Source organism: Oryzias latipes, chromosome 18 (assembly GCF_002234675.1).
Source record: "Oryzias latipes chromosome 18, ASM223467v1".
In the NCBI taxonomy this organism is placed as follows: domain Eukaryota; kingdom Metazoa; phylum Chordata; class Actinopteri; order Beloniformes; family Adrianichthyidae; genus Oryzias; species Oryzias latipes.
In genome coordinates, this window is record NC_019876.2 from 17,778,958 (window position 1) to 17,799,005 (window position 20,048).

At 36.6% G+C, this 20,048-nt stretch overlaps 3 protein-coding genes and 1 long non-coding RNA gene across 6 annotated transcripts; 1 reads left to right on the forward strand and 3 right to left on the reverse strand.

Annotated features, from left to right (window-relative positions):
- Positions 1-4,195: 4,195 nt before the first annotated feature.
- Positions 4,196-8,797, reverse strand: LOC101170221 (ubiquitin carboxyl-terminal hydrolase 47-like). Of its 3 annotated transcripts, none has more exons than XM_020711690.2 (11): positions 8,612-8,797; positions 8,331-8,433; positions 8,108-8,223; positions 7,088-7,158; positions 6,880-7,005; positions 6,602-6,697; positions 6,399-6,530; positions 6,180-6,314; positions 6,051-6,088; positions 5,934-5,971; positions 4,196-5,855 (listed from the first exon to the last, which is right to left on the reverse strand). In XM_020711690.2, exons 2-11 carry the CDS (start codon positions 8,423-8,425, stop codon positions 4,711-4,713), a joined length of 1,992 nt encoding a protein of 663 aa, XP_020567349.1. In that variant the 5' UTR covers positions 8,426-8,433; positions 8,612-8,797; the 3' UTR covers positions 4,196-4,710. The 3 variants fall into 3 exon arrangements, with proteins under 3 accessions (XP_020567349.1, XP_011485862.1, XP_011485863.1); XM_011487560.3 differs by having other exon boundaries at positions 8,530-8,796; XM_011487561.3 differs by having other exon boundaries at positions 4,196-5,843; positions 8,530-8,795.
- A 1,398-nt stretch (positions 8,798-10,195) lies between these two features.
- Positions 10,196-12,555, reverse strand: LOC101171199 (uncharacterized protein DDB_G0292642). The gene is made up of 4 exons (XM_004079833.4): positions 12,419-12,555; positions 12,209-12,309; positions 11,477-11,632; positions 10,196-11,388 (listed from the first exon to the last, which is right to left on the reverse strand). The coding sequence occupies exons 1-4, from the start codon at positions 12,492-12,494 to the stop codon at positions 10,936-10,938; spliced, it is 786 nt and encodes a 261-aa protein (XP_004079881.1). The 5' UTR covers positions 12,495-12,555; the 3' UTR covers positions 10,196-10,935.
- An 844-nt stretch (positions 12,556-13,399) lies between these two features.
- Positions 13,400-13,989, reverse strand: LOC101171442. Its single transcript, XR_177543.4, has 2 exons — positions 13,798-13,989; positions 13,400-13,716 (listed from the first exon to the last, which is right to left on the reverse strand). It is a non-coding gene; the product is annotated as an uncharacterized LOC101171442 (long non-coding RNA).
- Positions 13,990-14,369: 380 nt separating this feature from the next.
- On the forward strand, positions 14,370-19,203 carry LOC105356428 (ubiquitin carboxyl-terminal hydrolase 17-like protein D). Its single transcript, XM_011487562.3, has 10 exons — positions 14,370-14,641; positions 14,732-14,841; positions 14,925-14,995; positions 15,091-15,216; positions 16,220-16,315; positions 16,493-16,636; positions 16,713-16,841; positions 16,964-16,998; positions 17,592-17,626; positions 17,708-19,203. The coding sequence occupies exons 1-10, from the start codon at positions 14,484-14,486 to the stop codon at positions 18,907-18,909; spliced, it is 2,106 nt and encodes a 701-aa protein (XP_011485864.1). The 5' UTR covers positions 14,370-14,483; the 3' UTR covers positions 18,910-19,203.
- Positions 19,204-20,048: the final 845 nt, after the last annotated feature.

The window sequence follows — 20,048 nt, forward strand, 5'->3', positions numbered from 1 at the left end:
AAAGCATGACTTCAAATTTTATGCCGAAAATGCAAAACAAAGATTAAAGGATTTTAGGGAGCATTTTAAACAGCCTAGAAATAGTAGTTTTTTTTAATCCAATGAATCATTTTTGACCTCATGTACAGAATAACCAGTTTTCTTTGCTCCTTTCACTTTCACTGTTTCAGAATAAATCTGTTAGTGATGGTAAATGGTAAATGGTGTATACTTATATAGTGCCTTTCTTCCTACAAGGACAAAGCGCTTTACAGTCACAGACCCATTCACCCAGTCACACACACATTCTCTCACACAGTCACACAATGGTGGCGGCTCCGCTGCCAAACACAGGCGCCCGCCTACCACCAGAGGCAAGGTGGGGTTCAGTGTCTTGCCCAAGGACACTTTGACTCATGGGCATGCAAGGCGGGAATCGAACCTGCAATATTAGGATCATGGGTCGACCGCCCTACCGCTGCACCACGGCCGCCCCGTGGTGCAATGGTTAGTGATTGCCTTGTTATGATCACAATCTGTTAGTGATCATAACAAGGCTGAGGCAAACAACAGATAAAACCAGCAGTATCGCCTGACATGAAAGCTAGCCGAACCCTGCTGAACTATTCGGTGCTTTCCTTTGCTGGTTTGGTGGTTTTCTCCCTCCCTCTGTTTGCTGCTAGTCACTTCAGGTCAGAGGCAGGAACATGCTGAATGCACATTCAACAGAAACCCATGGATCCTCGCTCGCTTATGGAAACAAGAGAGCAAAAAAACACCTAGAACACACATTTGTCTTGTGTTGTATTAATCTTGACAAACTGGAAGTACATGGGATAAGAGGAACTGTGCTAACTTGGGTTAAAAGCTATTTAACAGGAAGAAAACAATTTGTCAAGATTGATGAATTTAGATCAGAAGCCAAAGAGATAAGTTGTGGTGTCCCACAAGGATAATTTCTGGGCCCAGTGCTATTCAATAATTAGATAAATGATATATTGAATGTTTCAAAATGTTTAAAACTCATATTATTCTGAAATGTTTTGATTACAATTAATAAGCTATTGATTTTCTTTACTTGACCTGCAATGTGTAGCAATAATTACTGGTTTAATGTGATAATGTGTTCTAATGAAATTTAATGATTATTACATAACGGTGACCGTTACTGTGTACTGAAATCATGAATTAATATTTTCTGAAGATAATCAATTATTAAGAAGCACTGGATTTCATCATTTGAAAAGAATCTATCTGATCAGAACTGGATCACAAAAACTGTGTAAAACTATAAAATGAATTACAGTAACTCAGAAGGGGTGAGATTATATAAGCTTACTTCTTCCCACTCTTCCCCGCTCAACGTGACTTAAGTTAATGATCACTATATTTAATTAAGCAAATTTGATTAATCAATCAAACATACTTGTGATCAACCTCCCCCCGTCTGCTCAGTGGACAATCTCAGGGTGCTGGAACATTTATAAAGAGCTTCCTTGTCTTGGTGTTAGTAGTGGTGGCTGGATGGCTCAGTTGGCTGTGTATAGGACTGGTGCATGGGAAACCAGGGTTAATTTCTCAGGGAGCACAATGAGTTTCATCCTGTGTCGGTCCTTGGGCAAGACCAGTCATGCTACTGCCAAACTATGTAGCCACAAGTCTGGGTCTCCTGGTGAAGGTCCTCAGCTTGGATAAAACACAGGGTTGTGGTAGGGTGTCCAGCATTAAAAAAAAAAAATCTTCCTGACCACTGGTAGTGACGCCTGAGGGGATACACCAAAAGGTGAACAACGACAACAACATGTCTTGGATTCTATCTCCTCTTATGGCCAGTTCACTGGCATCCTAGATCAAGGAAGAATTATTTTCCATCTAAACCTACAGTCTTCAAGGATCAGGACTTCATGTCTTTCAGTTAGCCATTCATGGTGGGTCCCAGGGCAGAACTACAGGGGGGCAACCCAGCAATGTTCTTTGCCCCTCACTTGCCCGCCCTCCATTTTTGAGTTAATATCAGTACCATTATAGACAAATATTGAAAGAAATCATCAATACAAGCTCTTTTAAGCATTAGTTATTATTGATCCTCGGCTACAATAACTGCTGTTTTTAAAATTAATAATATTTCTAACAATAATAAAACTTCTTGAAACACATATTTTTGATCCTTTCATTTGTAATGGCCTCTCATTCTGCTGTTCCCATTTGCCACCCTACCAAAGACTTCTGCCCCCCCCCCACATAAAATGTTCTAGCTCCACCACTGGTGGGTCCCATCCACTAGCAGCTGGTTCAGTGGTGCTGTCAGGCTCTAATGTGAGAGTCTCTGTGGCCAGCAGGTGTGGAACATGTCAGGGTCTGTTTGTCCAGTTCCAACATAATGAAGGTATAAATGAAGCTGTAATTTATCAAATGTACTGAAAACTTCACTAGTAGATTTAAACAATGGTGGTTTGATCAAACTTTTTGTGGGGTTTGTGTGTAGTTTTTTATGATTAAATTGGCTTATGAGATCCTACACAGAGACATGATGCAATTTATAAAATAGATCCAACTTTAATGAAACTGTGTTTACTACTGACGTGAAAATTGGAGCTGTGGAACATCACATACAGAAAATATGTGTCAAAGTGATAAACATTGCATTTAAAAAAGATCATGCTTTGAAATGTGTCCACTGGATGGCGCTCAAAGATAAACTTAGTCTAATTTGTCTTCTGTCCAGTTGTGTGCAGACTTTGCTTATTAATGTAATGACTAACAGATTAAGTGTTATAGATAAAATAAATAGATAAGTCTTTTGTGTGTAAGCACATGTTCAGTATGTCTATTTGCCAGATGTGCTAAATGCTACTTTTGTCCGTTAAAATGTCCTGATGGTTCCATTATGATCTTCATCCAATTATCCTTCATACAGAAACAAGCAATGGAAAGCAAAGGTCAAACTGGCCCTGAATCAGAGCTGTACTATAATAAAATCACACTGGACTCAAAACTGTGCCTTTAAAGCAGGATCTTAACTTTAGGTTTGAGCATCAGTTATAGTGCTTTAAGTCCAAGTAATTAACAATTAATTATCAACTATATCAAGCTATAGGGTTAACAAAACTCCCATCAAATGACAAAAAAGAAAAGGAAATTCACAAGATCTCTTAATTTTCAAGTTTTAGACAACATCTGAAGCATTGGATGAAAACAGAACTAGTTGCTGCCCTGATGATAAAAATGCCAGTAAAAAATATTGTTTAGCATTATTATAAACATAATAATAGGTACTTTATTGATCCATCAATGGGGTAATTCTTCTCTGCATTTGACCCATCCCCTGGGGGAGTGGTGAGCTGCAGCCTGACCACGCTCGGGAGGCAGTAGCATTAAGGGGCTTGCCTAAGGACCCTCACTGGGTGATGTTAATGCTTGCCATTGATATGGTAATTGACCCAGTACTATTGTTTATCCCCCTCCGGGGATTGAACCCTGGATTCCTGCATGGTAGCCACTCACCTTACCAACCGAGCTATCCAGCCGCAAACATGTGTGACATCATAGATGTACAGAGATCAGAAAATCATTACATGAAAAAGTTAAACATAATTGGAAAATATGCTTTGTGTTTAACTGGGTTTAATCTCTAAAGACATAAATGAAAAGTAATTTTAAGGGATAAGAAAATAGTTTCAAACAGATTTTTAGGGGATTTTGAACCCTTTTCAAAACTGCAAGTATGCACACAAATCCCACATGGGATGTGTTCAAACACTGCATGTATTCTTTATCATTTCTAGTTAAAACAAGTCCTTTAAAATTGTTTATTTATTCATTCATTTTTATTCTGTGTAGTTTTGAAACAAGAATTTTACTAATAGTAAATTACTATTGTGTTTTCAGTGTCTTTCGAGGCTGATGTGAGACAAACACATTTGCAGTGACACACCCTCATGTGACTTTTCTGCAGAAACGAAACCTAAATTCATGCTGAATTTGGACAGTAAATGCTGTTCAGTCAAACACTTTTGGTTTCTCTCAGTGAGGGTGGGGCTAATATAACATCACAAAGTCATCATGGGACTTTTCTAAGTATTGGAGAATTGATCCATTGTTTTAAGGTATAAACAGTTTATCAGAGTATGAATATTCATAGATACAGCTTCTTCTTCAGCTAAATAACGACATAAAAACTGTTCTTTAAAAAAAATCCATATAAGTCAACCACAAATTCCAGTTTTTTATTTTATTTTATTTTATTCACACAATCTTATCTCCAATAACATTCATTTACAACAGAAATGTTTGATTTCCCGTTCTCAAAATATTTCATTGTGTGTATATCTACAAATGAAAAAAATCAATCAGTATTTTAAAATAAATTTACTCTTAAAGTGATTAATCCTCCCATGTTTGCAAAGTTATTTTCATTTAAAGAAGGCATATTTAAAACGTAAACAAGTTGGCATTTAACCATCACTGCATCCACCAAAAAATTATTAGATCAAGACTGAATTTTTGTGCCACTTTTACCTGAGTGTTGCTGAGAAAACACTTTAGAGGCTTATTGGTTTGCTTTATTTTACTTCAATTACTAATATTTAATTTTCAGTTATTACTATCCATACATTTGGTATCATATTAAAATTTTAAAATTCATTAGTGTCTATTGTGAGTAATATTTGCAACTGTCAAAAGCGAATATTAGTTTCAATTACTTTTTGAAATCTAATTTTCCTTCCTACGTTAAAAACTGAAACACGAAATTGTTTTCTTTCGTTTTTTTGTCTTAGATGTTTCTCCTCGAGTTTTCATCTCATTTTCAGAATCAGGGATTCTCTCCTGTTGTTTTGTCTTTTTAGTAGAATGTGCTGCAGTGTTATTCTCCACGCCATTTGAACTCATTCTATTGCCGGTCTCACTTTCCTCTTCTACTCTTTCACTATCTTCACTGTCTTTGGGTTTCTTTGACTTTTTCCATGAGATTTTCCGTAATTTCCAGAATCTTTTAGATTTTGTAGTTTTTGGTTTTTGCTGGACTTTTTCTTGGCTCAGTGTTTCTGGTTTTGTGTGTGGATGAAGAGAACTCTCTATTATCTCATTTTGTTCATCACTCCCTTCAGTTTTCTGCTTTTTAGCAGATCTTTTTCCACTGGCATCATTTGTTGGTTTTGGTTTCTCTTCTTGTCCTCTCTTGCTCTGATTTTTTTCAAAATCTTTTGTTTTAGATGAACTCCTTTTCCCTGATGCCTTTTGATCCTCTCCCCTCTTAACACTCCAGAAGGCTGGAGTATTATCATGACTTCTGTGCATTTTATGTGTGGTTTCCACCTTTTCCCCTTGGTTCTGTTTAGATGACTCTCTTTCAGGTTTGTCTCCTCCATGTTTGGCTGGAGAATGTCTTTGGACCTGCTGTAGGTTTCCTGATGCAGGCATACCAGTGTCGGGTTTTTCTGTTGCTTCTTTAATCCCCTCTACATTTTCATCTGTCACATGTTTCACAGGTTTAACATCTACTTTTCTTTTCTTTCTCATATTTTCATCAAAGCTTTCACCTTCCTGGTCACTTGCTGCCGTGTTGTGGGACTTCCTGTCCTCGCCCTCCATTTTTACATGTTGATTATCTTGGTAATCAAGTGATGGTCTGCTCTGATGGAAAAATACTCCTGTGTTTTGACCTGCTTCAATACTGAGGCCTGATTCTGACCTTCTAGGTCTTGCATCTGAACAGGTGTCCGTTCTTACTTCTTCATCTCTTTTTAACTCATCTTCCTCATCCTGTTTGTTTTCCACATTTTGACAATGAGCTGGGTTCCTATTGACGTCATGCAGGACTCCTCTGCTTTTGGACACGTCTCTGTTGTCGGGGAAACCTCCACCTCCGGCATGAGCTAAAAAGTTTAGATAAAGTAGCAAAAAAAGAATTACAAGAATATTCAAAAACAACAGACGGAAGGCCTGTTTCTTACTTTTCCGTTTGTAAAACAGAAGATAAGCACTCTGGGATCTATTGGCAAAAAAAGGAAAGAAGAAAACTCTGTCAAGTGGTTCAGGTGCTTCAGAAAAATATACAAAAAAGTTCTTACTTTAAAGTCTCATGTTCCTGGAAAGGTTGGTGTTTCATCTGTAATGAAAAGAAAACAGTGTCTCTTTTTATTTTCCAACATGTACAACTTTATTCAGAAAATTTAGAAATAACAGAGAATCAGTCTTACTAGAGTGACGCAGGAGTCATTAAAGCAAAACCATCTGTCTTCTTTTCCATCCTGACATCTGATTGTTGCAGTATAATGTCCACTTTTCAGGCTCCCAAAGTGCTCCACAAAGGCATAGATTTCATAGATCTGATTCTGATAGACACAGAAAATAATATTTCTATAACAATACTAGAAATCAGCTTTGAATTGATTTTAAATCTCATTCTAAAACCGTACCTCTGGTATGTTTATGGTGTGAGGAACATCCACAAATTGGTCATTTTTGACATATGACATGTAATTGTAGTTGAACTCAAACCTCTTCAGCAGCAACACCAACACCACTGGATGACATGTGATTAAGGATTTCTGAATAGGAAAGGAAAGACGGTCACTTTACGTTGATGATAAACCATATTCACAAACTTGTGGTTACTCACAGACAAAGCATCACATTTGTGGCCACAGTCCTCACAGTACAGCTGGTTGTCTTCATCCAGACAGGACTCCTTAAAAAACTCCTGGATACCATCCACCTGTGGAAAGCACCTGTCTTAGTAAAACTCACCGTTCTCCTTGCATGGACTTTCCAGAACACTCAATATTGTCTGTGCAAACAATGATAGCTTCAAACCACAGCATTAGTTCTAGTTTTTTTAACCTTCAAATTTATTAAATTTGGTGTTTATCTAATGTTGGTTTAAAACAATAAACTCACCACGCTGTAATATTTCCCATGAGATTTCACCAGTGCAAGAGGAAGACTCCAGAATTCAGTTTCTTCATCAATTCTATCATTACACTCTGTGCAAACTGTCCTGTTTGTCATTTTTCCCTGGAAGACCTGAAAACAGAAATATGACAACAGATGAGAACAGATGCTGTTGTTTGTGAAAATGACATCTCCTGTGGCCTCCGTGTTTCACCTGGGATGCCTCCTCACTGCAGAGAGTTAAGATCTTCTCAAAGTACTCCGCTGCATCACGTTGCTGATTCACTGGAGGAGCAGGAAGGAGGATTAACATAAAAATAAAAAGTGGTGATTCTTTTATGTTTCCTTTTCTGAGGCATTTATCCTCTGACATGTATAAAGTTTGATTTATACTAAAAATTCTGCAATATCCATTCATTTTTTTAACTTGCTCAATCCCTTTTGAGCTCATAGGGTTGCTGGAGTTTAGTTCCTGAAGTCAATTGTCGTTGTGTCCTTGGGCAAGACACTTCCCCCTCCCTGCCTCCAGTGTGGTTCCATTGATGTGTGAATGTGATGGTCAGAGTAGCCAGAGCCACACCTCTGTCAGTCTGCTCCAAGCAGCTGTGGCTACATCAATAGTGTAGCAAGACAAAGTATGAATAAGGAGTGAATCAATAATGGATACATATTGTAAGCACTTTGAGCTTTGAGGAGAACGCTTATGATCATAATGGGGTTCAAGCAAAGGCCTTCTAGCTATGAGGCAAGAGTGCTAACCACTACACCTCTGTCCAACCAAATCTGATAATAATTTGATACCTGGAAAGTGCAGGAAAAGGAGCAGTCACTGGCTGGTTAGTAGTGAATACTGTTAGGCTACAAGAAAATTAATGTTATTTGGTTGATTAGAATGAAAGAAAAGCAACAACAACAAAAAAGAAAATCCATGGTTTTGTCATTTTTCTTGCTGATTTGCATCACAAACATCAATATATTAAACATCGTGGTTTTTTTTCTTTAACCTTTTCATTCAAGATACCCAAACAAATATTTCACTATAGTTTATTATGCTTATTTTCTATCTGCTTTTGCAACAATATTTTTGCATGTATACGTTTGATCATATCATTTTATTTTAATTGAAGGTGCTAAACTTTTGAAAAAGTATGATCTATTAGTGTTCACAAGCACCAGAACCATCCATGCCTCAACATGTATAGATTAATAACTGACATGTACTTTTATACTCTACCTCTGTCAATGCCCAGCTTGTTGGTAACCTGCACCGTTTCTGCTGTTTGTCTGTTTAAATCCTGAAACAAGGCTTTGAGTACAGGATCTATAAAAGCAGTGCCATGGGTATTGTCTCTGAAAAAAAAAAACACTTATTGGAGTTAGAGATATGTTACATACACTATATGGTTGGTTAGTTTTGACTTTTCTTTTTTTTTTTAAGTTAAAATTGTGTCCCAAACCTGTTCACAGCATCCCTGAAACCTCTGGTCCTGAACAGAACCTGCAGAACACTGTTCAGGTAACATGTTGATCCCTGGTTTATTAATCCAAACATATAACTTTCTGTGAGAGATCACGTAAAAAAATTGCAATTAAAAATTGAGACAAACTAAGTTTAACTAAAACTATTTAGTCAGAAGATCACAACAACTTTCTTACCTTGATTGTTAAACGTCCACTGAATTTCTGTAGAATTATAAAAACTCATGTTGCGTCAGTGTTTGACTCTTTTTCCTCTCACCTGGTCTCAGCTTTTCTGTGACGGACGGTCAGCAGGATCGCAGAGATGCATCGCCTTTCTCGAGAAGAGAAAATGGTTCTGAACTTGCTTTCCTTTTGTGTGCAGAGGTGATGTTGCATTCAAGGTCTGTCGGAAATGCCAGACTTCAGTGTTAAGTCACAAACGCAATGTTATTTTCTGCTAAATCACTGTGAAATTATAAATAATAATAATAATAATGATAAAGGACTTGTTTTTGTATTTGTATTTCTTGTGTTGAATCAGTGGTGAGTTCACATCAAGGAAATTAAAACAAAAGACTCAATAGGAGGGAGAATTCTTCTTTTAAATGTTAAATTATTTTTAAAGCAAAACGTATTTTCTTAAAATATGTACACATCAAAACCAAAGTTAGATTTTTATCCTTAACTTTCTGAAAATACCGTGCTACATTCATTGACAGTGGAAACTCCCTGAAAGATCTTTTGCATGAAACAGCCTCACAGTTTAGTTTCTATTCAGGGTCAAAGCAAATGTCTTATCTTCTGTCAGGTGACTTCTGGGAAATCTCTCAATAGGAAAACTGCAAACAAAAATTAATGAAACATCTGGTCTAGATTTTATTCTGCATGACAGAGTCACAAAACCGGTAATTTCTTTTTTGTAAGAAAGTGTCGCAAAAATAGACGTTTCCCCTAAAAACACTCATGAGTCCTGTTCTGTATGTAAAAATATAAAGTTTCTTTTTTTTAAAGGAAATATATGTAACATTTTATTTAAAAAAAAAACTTTACTAAACTTATTTTGGCACTAACAAAAAGTGATTTTTGCTAACTGAACTGATTAAAAATGTGTTTTTATATGTGTTTACTCAAAGCCATAAAAGTCATTTTGGGTAAAAGATTAAAAAGTAGATAGCAGAAAGTCATACAGAAGGCAGTGAACAGATAAAGAGGTATACTTTCGGTTTTGATTTTCCTCTTTGGAGCATTTTTCTTGAAATTGAAACAGTGGAACATTCAGGATCAGTGACCGTAAAAAAGGAAAAGATGAGATATGATCCTATAAATGCTTCAAGGTCCAAAGCTGAAAAACCTTGCAGAAAAAGAAACTAAACTGATAAGAAATTTAAATACATTTTTGCATTGTTAGATGCTAATAGTTTGGCCGAGTGTTAGTTTACAGTTAATAGTTTATTTTTTATTTTTATTTTTTTATTGATCGATCTTGTATACAGAAAATAATAGGAATGAAATAGTATTTAAAGATCCACTCTGATGAAAGCATAAACCCCAACTCAAAGGTAAATTCCTAATGAACTTCTGTTGCTTTGCAGAACTATGTCCTAGAAAACTACACAAGTTTTTTGCTAAAAATTTCATAATCATAATTAAAAGACCACTGGGAAGACTTTTAAAATAGATCAAAAGATTAAGCACAATTATCCAAACAGTAAGGGGGGGGGGTTAAATTATTTTTGTTCAGTTAGATGCTGAAAGTTTTGAAAATGAAAATAACTCTCAAAAGCAATTCTGCCCCACTGGAAGCACTGGAACTGTTTATTTTTCTAATTATGTTCACATTTCAAACAAAAGCAGTCACAATGTAGGTTTAAGTGTGGGTTTATTCAGAAATATATCCAACAAGCATTGATGCAAACATAAAACCATATTTTTATATACAATTACACTTATTTTATGCATATATTGAAAATGTAACAAAAGTTTAAGATGAGCCTTTATCGAAAGCTGCTATTCTCAGGGGATAGTGATTGATCAGGATTTTTTTTCTTGTGAGACAGCATCAATAACTACAGTGCTGCTGTTAAATATATTAATTTAATGTCAGCTGTGCATCATGTAGTGTTAAACTGAACTCTTGCTCTTCATTTTTTTCTGTTTTTTATTGTTTTTTAAGTTCTCTTGTATTTTGTTGTTACTGTTGTCCCCTTAATGTTATCATTGTTCTACAATGTAGCTCAGTACCTGTGCTGTTTCGTCAATAATATTGTATTATAATAATAACGGCGGCTGGGTAGCTCAGTAGGTGATAGCCTAACATGCAGGAATCCAAGGTTTGATTCCCGGAGGGGGATAAACAATGGTACTGGGTCAATTACCATATCAATGGCAAGCAATTAACAGTGAGGGTCCTAAGGCAAGACCCTTACCGCTACTGCCTCCCGAGGCTGTAGCGGTAGGCTGCAGCTCACCGCTCCCACAGGGGATGGGTCAAATGCGGAGAAGAATTTCCCCATTGTGGGATAAATAAAGTACCAATTATTATTATTATTAATGTATTCTATTGTAATGATGTAAAAGATAAAGCTGCACAGTCCAGTATCTTCACTGATGCCACACAGGGATGGAAGTTTGTCTGGGAGCGACGCCATCTGAGCATGGTTCAAAATGAGTGCTCGTTTTCAAACATTTAAATGTGGCTTTCAGACACACAAAGCAGAACTCCACTCTGCATCGAGGACACAAAAGATTTTTACACTTTTTCGAGGTGTGCTCCAGCAGAGATCCACAGGTGGGGCAGGCCCTGATGGAAGGACACCCCCTGACGTTTTTAACCGATTCAAAAAGGATTTCTGGGCAGGTCCTCAGAGTTTTCAGAGCCTCGTTGAAGCAACCATCATTATCACAGCGGTCTGTGCGTGGCTGTGGACCCTTCCATTCTTTCAGACACTGCCAGCAGAACTCGTAGGCCCGTCCTTTCCGTACTGTGCAAATCTGGCAGCGCACACTCAGGTTAGAATCATCTTTCCTTGTCACAGAGAAACTACATCCAGGACACTGTAATAATAGATAATAATACATTATTAGAGGAAAAAGGTTCTTGGATTCAGATTTGGAAATATTTCATTTTGAATAAGATACTCACTGTTTCGGAGTTGAAATATTCCCTGGCGGTATTAAGAGCCATTGTGCTTTCAAAGTATTCTCTTTCCTCCGGGGTCAGCAGAGCCATTTTACGAACTTCCACATAAGGCCACTCCCTATTGCAGTTCGGCTGACCACAAACAAACTTGCTTTTACCCTGAATGGACACATAAACAGAATGAAAAGTTAGAAAAACTGCCCTTTTATTCAAATAAATAGATGCTTTGAGTGTGGTTGTGCTGCTACATTTACATGCAGTTATTCAGCTGATGCTTTAATGCAAAAAAGTTTAAAGGTAGGGTTCGATCTGAAAAAAGTGTCTAATTAAAATTTGTTTGATTTTAAACTACAGAATGTAACCTTGAAATAATTAAACTAGATGCGTTTCTTATCCCTGTACTTTCCCAGATCGTTTGACCTTATGTGTTCGTAGAAAAACTGACAAATATGTTAGTATATTTTGTTATAATGAATGTTTGTTAATATAAGTTGAAAATGTGTTTAGTTTATGTCCTTTTTATGCAAAACCACTTTGTCAGAACCAAATAAATTCAATTTTACGATAATAGTTGAAAATGTGAACTAATATTTATTTGAAGCAATCAGAAACTGAAAGATGAATCATAAATAAATTGATTCAATTGAATGAAAGAGGATCACCTGCAGCCGATCAGGAAACACAGTTAAAAGCTTCAATGACGCCGTTTAGTAATAGTGGATAAAACAAACGCACCTCTTCCAACAACCGGCGGCACCAGTTGGTGAGAGACATGGGGGTCACGGCGTGGCCGCAGGACATCTCTGCTCTTGGAGACGCAAATTCCTCATAAAGAACTAAACAAAAACAACAACCACACATGCAGTCACAAAATGAGATCACACTGCGACCAACCTAACGCTAAAATGCGACACAAAACAAGCCTTTAAACCACGCAAAACTTACAATCCATTTCATCCTCTCTGTCCACAAATCTGAGCGTTCTGTCGTGGAGGTTGTAGCTCTTCTCCATGGCGCTCATCTTCCTGAAGGTCTGATCTGTCCTGTGGAGACGAGACGCTGCAACATGAATAAAACACGAATACTTTCGATTCCGCTTAAGTTTCCATATGGAGTCACGTGACCTCCATTCAAAGACGCACAGCAACGTCGCATGGAAGTGTGTTTCATTTGGAAGAAGAAAAAACGCACATTTTACCTCTTGAAACCGTCTTGGTTTTTGGTCTTGGATTTTGGATTTCTGTGTGCTTAGGATAAAACTAAAAATCGCTGCCATTTAAATCCAGCGATTTCAAATTAAAAGTTCCAATGGATGCACACATTTCCAGTGATTTTAATAATTTTTCAAGCATGTCTTTTGTGTATTTTCAATTTTTTTTGGCAGTTGAATACTTTTTTTTTGTTGAAATGAAAGTATAATAAAAAAAGTCTTGATTTTAAATCAAAGCAACGTTTCCGAGATTTTTCCTTTCTGTTTCGATTACTGTGCGTCCATGCCCGATTCAAGCCTTGTTTTTCATCACTGAGTCTGATCACTGAGAGATCAGCACACGAGTATAACTTGATATGAGCAGACCTCGTGTTTTTTTCTTCTTCTCCTTTTTGGATGTATTACAGTAAAAGTAAAAGTTAAAAAATGCAATCTCTGTTTTTCAGCACTTTGGATAGTTCCTTGTCCCCAGGTGATTTTACAGCATGAAAAACCCCTAAACTTTGCAAAGTCATGACAGGACTAAAAACTGCACCGGGGGGTTTCTTGTTGTCTATAGCTTGAATACTTATATCATATTGTATATCATGCAAAACAATGAGGGAAACAGGCTCACTAACTTAAGATGAAAACTAATTTTATACCACATTAAGCATCAATTTATTTGCTGTATCTAATCAAAATGCATATTTAATTTCAATAATAGACCACCACACTTTAAAGTTCTCAACATTTATTTGTGCAACAAATGATCAACTCCAACTGGGGAGAATTTGACAAAAATACAATGATTATAAAGCATAAGAGAAACAAACAAGTATAAACATAGTTGAAAAACTGTTCGTTTGATGGAATGATGAATGTGAAGCAGCTGGATGTCTGATCCCCTGCTATCATGCTCCTCTTCCTCCATCCAGAGACATCACCATCTGGATCAGAGACTTGTGGACGATCCCGAATTCACACAGCAGTTTGTTGTCAGAGTCCAGCCTCTTATCAGCAAAGATCAGCTTCATGTCTGCTGTCATCCGCTCTGCAAACAAACTTTTTTAGTCACTAAAAACAACAAAAAAGAGCTCCTGCAGACTGAAATTTTTAAGAAAGTGTCCCAAACCTGCTTTCCCGGGAAGCTTTAGTGCTATTTTCTGCTTCAGTTGCAGCACAGTCGTCAGCTGCAGCTGTTTCTCATCTTGACACAGGTCGACGGTTATCTTCTGGCCCTCATAGGTGCTCACGATCACCTGGATCACCATCGTTTCAGTCCCGCTGGTAGCGTTGTCTTCATCATCTAAAGTGAAACGGGAGGCAGATCAGACTTTAAACGGGACCCGACGTCACAGAGGGCCGTTCTAGTTTCGCTTTAGTATTATATCTTTTTTTAAATAAATAAATAAAATAATTAGTGAATAAAGTTATGAAGTTCAGGAGAGATGGGGACTTTAAAATAAACTAAGATCTGATGAACTTATTTGTCAGCATATAGTAAAAATGTATGTCTTCAAAATATATTAAAGAAAACTAAACAACGACAAAATAAAAATAAACAATGAATTGTTAGTGATTTTTTTAATGGACCAGTTCGTATAATGATTTATTTTCATTCATTCACTTGTTTTTCCCAAAAGTTGCTGGAAAGGGAAAAAACCAATTACCGCAAATGCAGCATTCACGAAGGAGCGGCAGCTCGAGAAACAGAAAGTATAAATTCAGTCTTCATCCACAGTTCAGATGAGACAGAGATTGTTTTAAAGGTCCATAGTTGTTATTTTCTATTATTGTTTAAAGATTTGTGGTTTTGTTATGGGGCGTAGAAAAAACAAGAAAAGACAAATTATTGATCAACCAGATTCTATAGACAACAGATATCATGGCTTAAGGAATCAGGGGGCAACTTGTTACCTGAACAGTGTTCTGCAGGTTCTGTTCATGACCAAAGACTTCAGGAAAGCTGTCATCAGGTCTGTTCCAAAACTTTCTTCCTCTTCGATCTTTTTTTGTTTTGTTTTTTTAAGAAGCTTCTCACGTCCAGCATGTGTTTTTTTCTGTAGTTCCTCTGAGCCTGACATGATTGATCATCATCTCACCTCCTTGTTTGAGAACTTACAAAATAATTCAGCAAACACCTATGCCATAACGAAACAACTGGGCATTACCCGAGGTATAGTTCGTGCTTTATGTTTCATAACTATCATTTTGATGATTAACAAAACTCATACAACTCCATGTCCATCATGTTTTCAGTTCATGAACAACAGGATGCTGCTGAGTGTCTTGAAAAAATTTTACATTGCACCAGTTTCAAAGCGTCTCAGGTCATACAACGGAAAATTATTTTGATTTCTCTACAAATTAGTAAAGAATCAAACTCTGTGACTGATTTTTTTTCTTTGTGTTTATGAAATTTCAGATATTCAAAGGAGAGCTGACTCACAGGAGCACCTGCTCCAAATGCAGAAGAGTTTCTGAGGACAGCAGCCTGTTCTGGAGTTTACCGCTCACTCTGATGGATCCAGAAAAACACGACTATTCTGTGGTTAGAACATATGAAACTCTTTGGTACACATAATCAAATATGGAAACTTTTTGTTTTATGTCCAGCAGTAGTCCTGGACTGCAAGGATTAGCTTATTTAGGCAATTCTTCTTTCTCACTGACCGTTTGAGTGAAAATTTTGCCCCTGCCACAAACGCACACGTGCAGGACACAAAAACTCACCAATAGTCGCTTACCTAGCACTCAGTGAAAATCAATTTCAGACATTGTGAACTCACCCACCAAAAAGGGATGACATCACCTACAAGAAACTGAAAAATAAAATGGTAGCTATAGGGCAGGGATGCTCATTTAGTTTAGTCTGAAAATTGAATTGAACTAAAACTAACAGAAAAGTTGCCATTTTGAAAAAAGTGGGCCTTATAAAGCTATTTGTGGCTTAAAGTTAGTCAGTGACCATTTCCACTATTGCATTCAAAAACTCAGATGCTATTTTAAACAAAGAGTTTGATCTTGATTATGTCAATATGGGTAGAAAAATGACAGCAAAAGTAAAATTATTAGTTGATTTGCACACATACATGTAGAACCAGATGCAACAGCTGGCTGTTTTAGATGAGGAACTACTGAAAACGACAATTCACAGGCACAGGTACTAAAATGTTGACTAAATAAAATCTACTAGTTTACTGAAATACATTCACTCCATCAACTAATGTGCATTTTCTAATCCAGAATTTGACCTGGCTCTGGTTAATGAGCAAAAAACAAACAAACAGTAAAACTCAAAATTTTGCCAAAAGAAATTTTTTTTCGTACCACATTTCTTCAGCTAAAGCTCAACATTTAGTGTTTCTGGCATTTGTGATAACACAACATGTCATCACATCTGGGGTTTCAGTCAAAACTTTAAGTGAGACAAAGCCAAAAACCAATTTTACTTTGAAATCACATAATTAGACATTTTTAAGGTGGATTTGATCTGTTTTTTTTTATCTATAGTGTGTGTTATTGAAAATTAAACCACATCTTCATTTGTTCAGACGGAGGGGATCAAAAGTTTCCTTGGAGAGTCCAGCATCAGTGGAGATGACCTGATTTATTGTGAGCAGTGCAACGCTAAAACTGATTCTACCAGCGTACGTATAAAGACACTGATTCTGAGGACAGTTGTGGTTTTTAAAGCAAACCCAAGCACAACATCAATTATGTTTGTGCCTAGACACCACAGTAATCAGAATACTATTTGCTGCATGTTCTCATGGATCCTCATTGAAACTCCAAACATGTCCTGATGTTCCTTGTATTTGAATCAGAAATGTGAGCTGAAGCGTCATCCTCAAGTTTTGACGCTGCTGCTGAAGAGATTCAAGTTTGACTGCAGTACCATGCAGTATGTGAAACTCAAACGCAGAGTGCAGATTCCTCTCATCCTGCAGGTACCTCGCCATGGAGATCAGGTAAAACACTCAATTAATCTTTCAGAAATACCTTTTCTTCTTCCTGTTGCTGATTCTCTTCTTCTATTGTACACAGAGTCAGGGGTATGAGCTGTATGCTTTGGTGGAGCACTCTGGAGAGCTGAGACATGGACATTACACCGCAACCATCAGGGCCCAGGATGATAACAGATGGTACCACTTCAATGACATTTCAGTAACAGCGGTAAGATTAAAGATTTTACTTCGTTTTACGACAAAAAAAAGTATTAGCATGAATAGACGAGCAGAAAAAAGATTAATTGTTACCAAAAAAAAAAATCACAATTTTGTTCATTTCTTATGCAGGCACTACAGCAAAAAAACATTCAGGATGACATTAAGTAAGTATTTTTTTTTATAAATGTTTGAAAAGATTGTTTTTATCTATTAGAGATATTCATTCTTGTCATGATCAAGCAGTAAACAGTTTTTTGGCAAAACTCTAAAACATAAAAATATGTAGTCCTTTTCTGCAGAACTGTCTTTTATTAAAATTGACTTTTCTCTCAATTTTTTAGATAAAGTTATTTTGAATCCCTTTGATCAAAAATAATCACACTGTACTTAGATATGTCAGAAATTCTTAAAATTAGAAAAGATTTCTTTGAATAAGCAAAAAATCTGCCAACAGGGTAAAAAGTCTTAGTTTAACAAAAATATACAATGACTTAGTCTTATTTTCTTAAACTTAGTTTGGTATGCTATTAAAAAACAGAAAATAAGACAATTTTTGTTGAAACAAGGGTATTTTCTTTAAGATTAAGTTTTTGCAGAGCAAATCTGAATAAAATCAGTGAGCCATGTTTTTTTAAATATGTTTTTTACATGTGAGAACAAAAAACTCCTTGAAAACAACAAAAAAACTGTTCTCATATTAATTATATACCTGTGTTTGACTAAGATGACAACTAAGTGTTTAAATCTGTCTTTCTAGCTCCCAGACCGCTTATCTGCTGTTTTACAGGAAAAGTAAGAAATGTTTCTTGTAAAATGAATCATTTGAATGATGTCAAGACTTTTTCTGATTTATCTTTCATTCAAATCTTTCAGCTGAAGACACTACAACAGTAGACACCTCTGAAATGTCCAAACCTGAAGCTGAAGACAAACCCTGTCGTGACCAGGATGTTAAGTCCAGCAACAACCAGGAGACGACAATGAGAAGAACCACTGATAACAGGAATGCACCTGATAATGACAGAACAAAGAGCCCAAAAAAATCGAAACGGGGGAAACGATCTGGAGCAAAGGACAATGATTTAGAACCTGCTTCTCCAAAAGTTATAAAGATAGAAAAAGCTCAAACAGGGTCAAACTTTGACCACAAACAAATAGTTTTTGATAAAAAAGATGAAAAAGAAAAACCTGATCAGGGCCTGGAGTGCAACAACTGTGAACTGTCTAGTTCTCCTGCAGAACAGATGGAAGAAAACAGAAAAAGAGGTGAAGAACAAAAAATAACAAAAAGAGAGTCGGCAGGTCTTCATAGTGAGGGGGAAGGGGACACGGCTGAGAAGAATCCAAACACAGGAGAGAACCTCCAGCCTAAAGAAGCACAGGTGCCCATTGAAAATGAGGTGAAAGAGAAAGAAAAGAGTAAAGAAGATGAACGAGATCACTTGTTTTTAGAAAGAAGTGACATGTCTACTTTTAAAGACTCCACACCTACCCACAGCAGTGACGTAAAAGCCAGTGTCCCAAAAGATAATGAGGAGGCCTCACCTGAGGAGCAGTGCGGGGCAGACCCACAGAAAATGGATGAGAAGAGTGAGGAGGAACTGAGACTAGACGAAAAGATGACAGAAAGAAGCAAAGGCCCATACGAAGGGAGTGATAGAACCATCGGATCAGATCAGATCAGTAAAATAGAAGATCCAGGTAAAGCCACTCTAAACGATCTTAGTTCAGACAGAGCAGAAGAACGTACGGAACAAGAAAAGGATGCATTCAAGACTGAAGATGAAGCTTCTGCTTCTATCCAAGTGACTCCAGACGTGGATGTTTTAGCTGCTAATTTGACTAAACTCAGTCTGGAATCACCAGAACCCCCAGGACAAAGTGCCAATGACCTCAGAGGAAAACTACAGAGTAGCACAGAAACTCAGAGCTTTGATGAGAAGAACGATGGGGCTTTGAAAAAATCAGAAGCTCTAAACTCAGGGAAAAGAAAAGGATCAATGAAAAAAGACAAAAAAGGAAAATATAAACAAAAGCATGTGATCTTTCAAAGGGGTCTTGTTACCACAAGATGAAGATAAGTAAAATTTTTCATGTCAACATGACTCTTATTGTTGTCCACAAACCACTTTTTTTTTAAATCATGTCAATCAATTTTTGTGTTATATCATCCCTGGACGTACTTGTTGTAATTTGAAATGTTTATTTATTTCAATAACTAAATCAAAACTTTGATTGAATTTATCTGTATAAAAATATGTGTATTAAAGTACATTAGGTTTTTTTGTTCTGCCATGATATTACATTGCTAAAATGATGCATTCTTTTCTGATTGATCCTTTGTAATAAAAACTAATATTGATACCAAATGTTTCCATATGTTAATTTTGCACAAACTGTCACTGAAGATCATAATTTGCTTCAAAAAGAAAAGAGAAAGCTAAACAGGCCTGTTTTATCTTATCTGCATGTTCCCTGCTATCGTTCTCTGAACTTTGTCCTTTCATTATTGCATTAGTTCACTAGTTTGCATAGTGCACAATACTTTCAGTATATAATATAGTGTATTTCAGTATGTTATAGAGAATGTTTCTTTCTCTGAAACATTTTTAGAGGTTTTTAAAAGAAACAGGCCCAAAAAAACTGCTTCAACCTCTTCAGACAGGCATACACATACAGGGAAATCACATTTTGAGTTATATGAATACAGTAGTTAATTCTGCTTAACTGGGGTCCTGTCAAAGATAAATAAAAATAAATGGCGCTGGGACTTCAAGGTTAAAACAGCTATTCCATTTTAAAAAATGAATTAAAATTAAGTTATTGTCTCCTGAGAAATGGAAACTCATGTCTACAAACTGGTTTTTCTGAGTCACCGGGATGAGGGGTCACTTAACTTTCAATCAGAAGGTTTCAGCATTTACAGGAATTCATCTACTGTGACTGTACATACACACAAACACACTTTCCCACAAACGAAACTGATCATCTTCGTCTTCACCGGCAGTTTAAATATGATAAGGTCTGTCCTGAAAAAAAGTGGAAATTCAGAACGCTTGTTGTGTGTTTTAGGCTTTTATTTGATTTAATTTTTTAACAGAAATTAGCCAAAGCTCCTGTATGTCTGCTATTACCAGATTTGATTTTAATTAGTATCAAATAAATCTAGAAAAGCTTTTTGTGGAAGTCCGTAAGTTTTTGTGTGTCCGTGAAC

Bases quoted from the DNA above. Each gene is read 5' to 3' on its own strand.
- LOC101170221 (XM_011487560.3), bottom strand. From the start codon at position 8,578: ATGAGTTTTTATAATTCTACAGAAATTCAGTGGACGTTTAACAATCAA. The intron at 8,434-8,529 runs GTAAGAAAGTTG...GATCTCTCACAG, and splicing joins GTGGACGTTTAACAATCAAG to AAAGTTATATGTTTGGATTA. The intron at 6,531-6,601 runs GTGAGTAACCAC...TTTCCTATTCAG, and splicing joins ACAAATGTGATGCTTTGTCT to AAATCCTTAATCACATGTCA.
- LOC101171199 (XM_004079833.4), bottom strand. From the start codon at position 12,494: ATGAGCGCCATGGAGAAGAGCTACAACCTCCACGACAGAACGCTCAGA. The intron at 11,633-12,208 runs GTGCGTTTGTTT...GTGTCCATTCAG, and splicing joins GCCGCCGGTTGTTGGAAGAG to GGTAAAAGCAAGTTTGTTTG. The intron at 11,389-11,476 runs GTGAGTATCTTA...CTATTATTACAG, and splicing joins AATATTTCAACTCCGAAACA to TGTCCTGGATGTAGTTTCTC.
- LOC105356428 (XM_011487562.3), top strand. From the start codon at position 14,484: ATGGGGCGTAGAAAAAACAAGAAAAGACAAATTATTGATCAACCAGAT. The intron at 15,217-16,219 runs GTTAGAACATAT...TCATTTGTTCAG, and splicing joins AAAAACACGACTATTCTGTG to ACGGAGGGGATCAAAAGTTT. The intron at 16,842-16,963 runs GTAAGATTAAAG...TTTCTTATGCAG, and splicing joins ATGACATTTCAGTAACAGCG to GCACTACAGCAAAAAAACAT.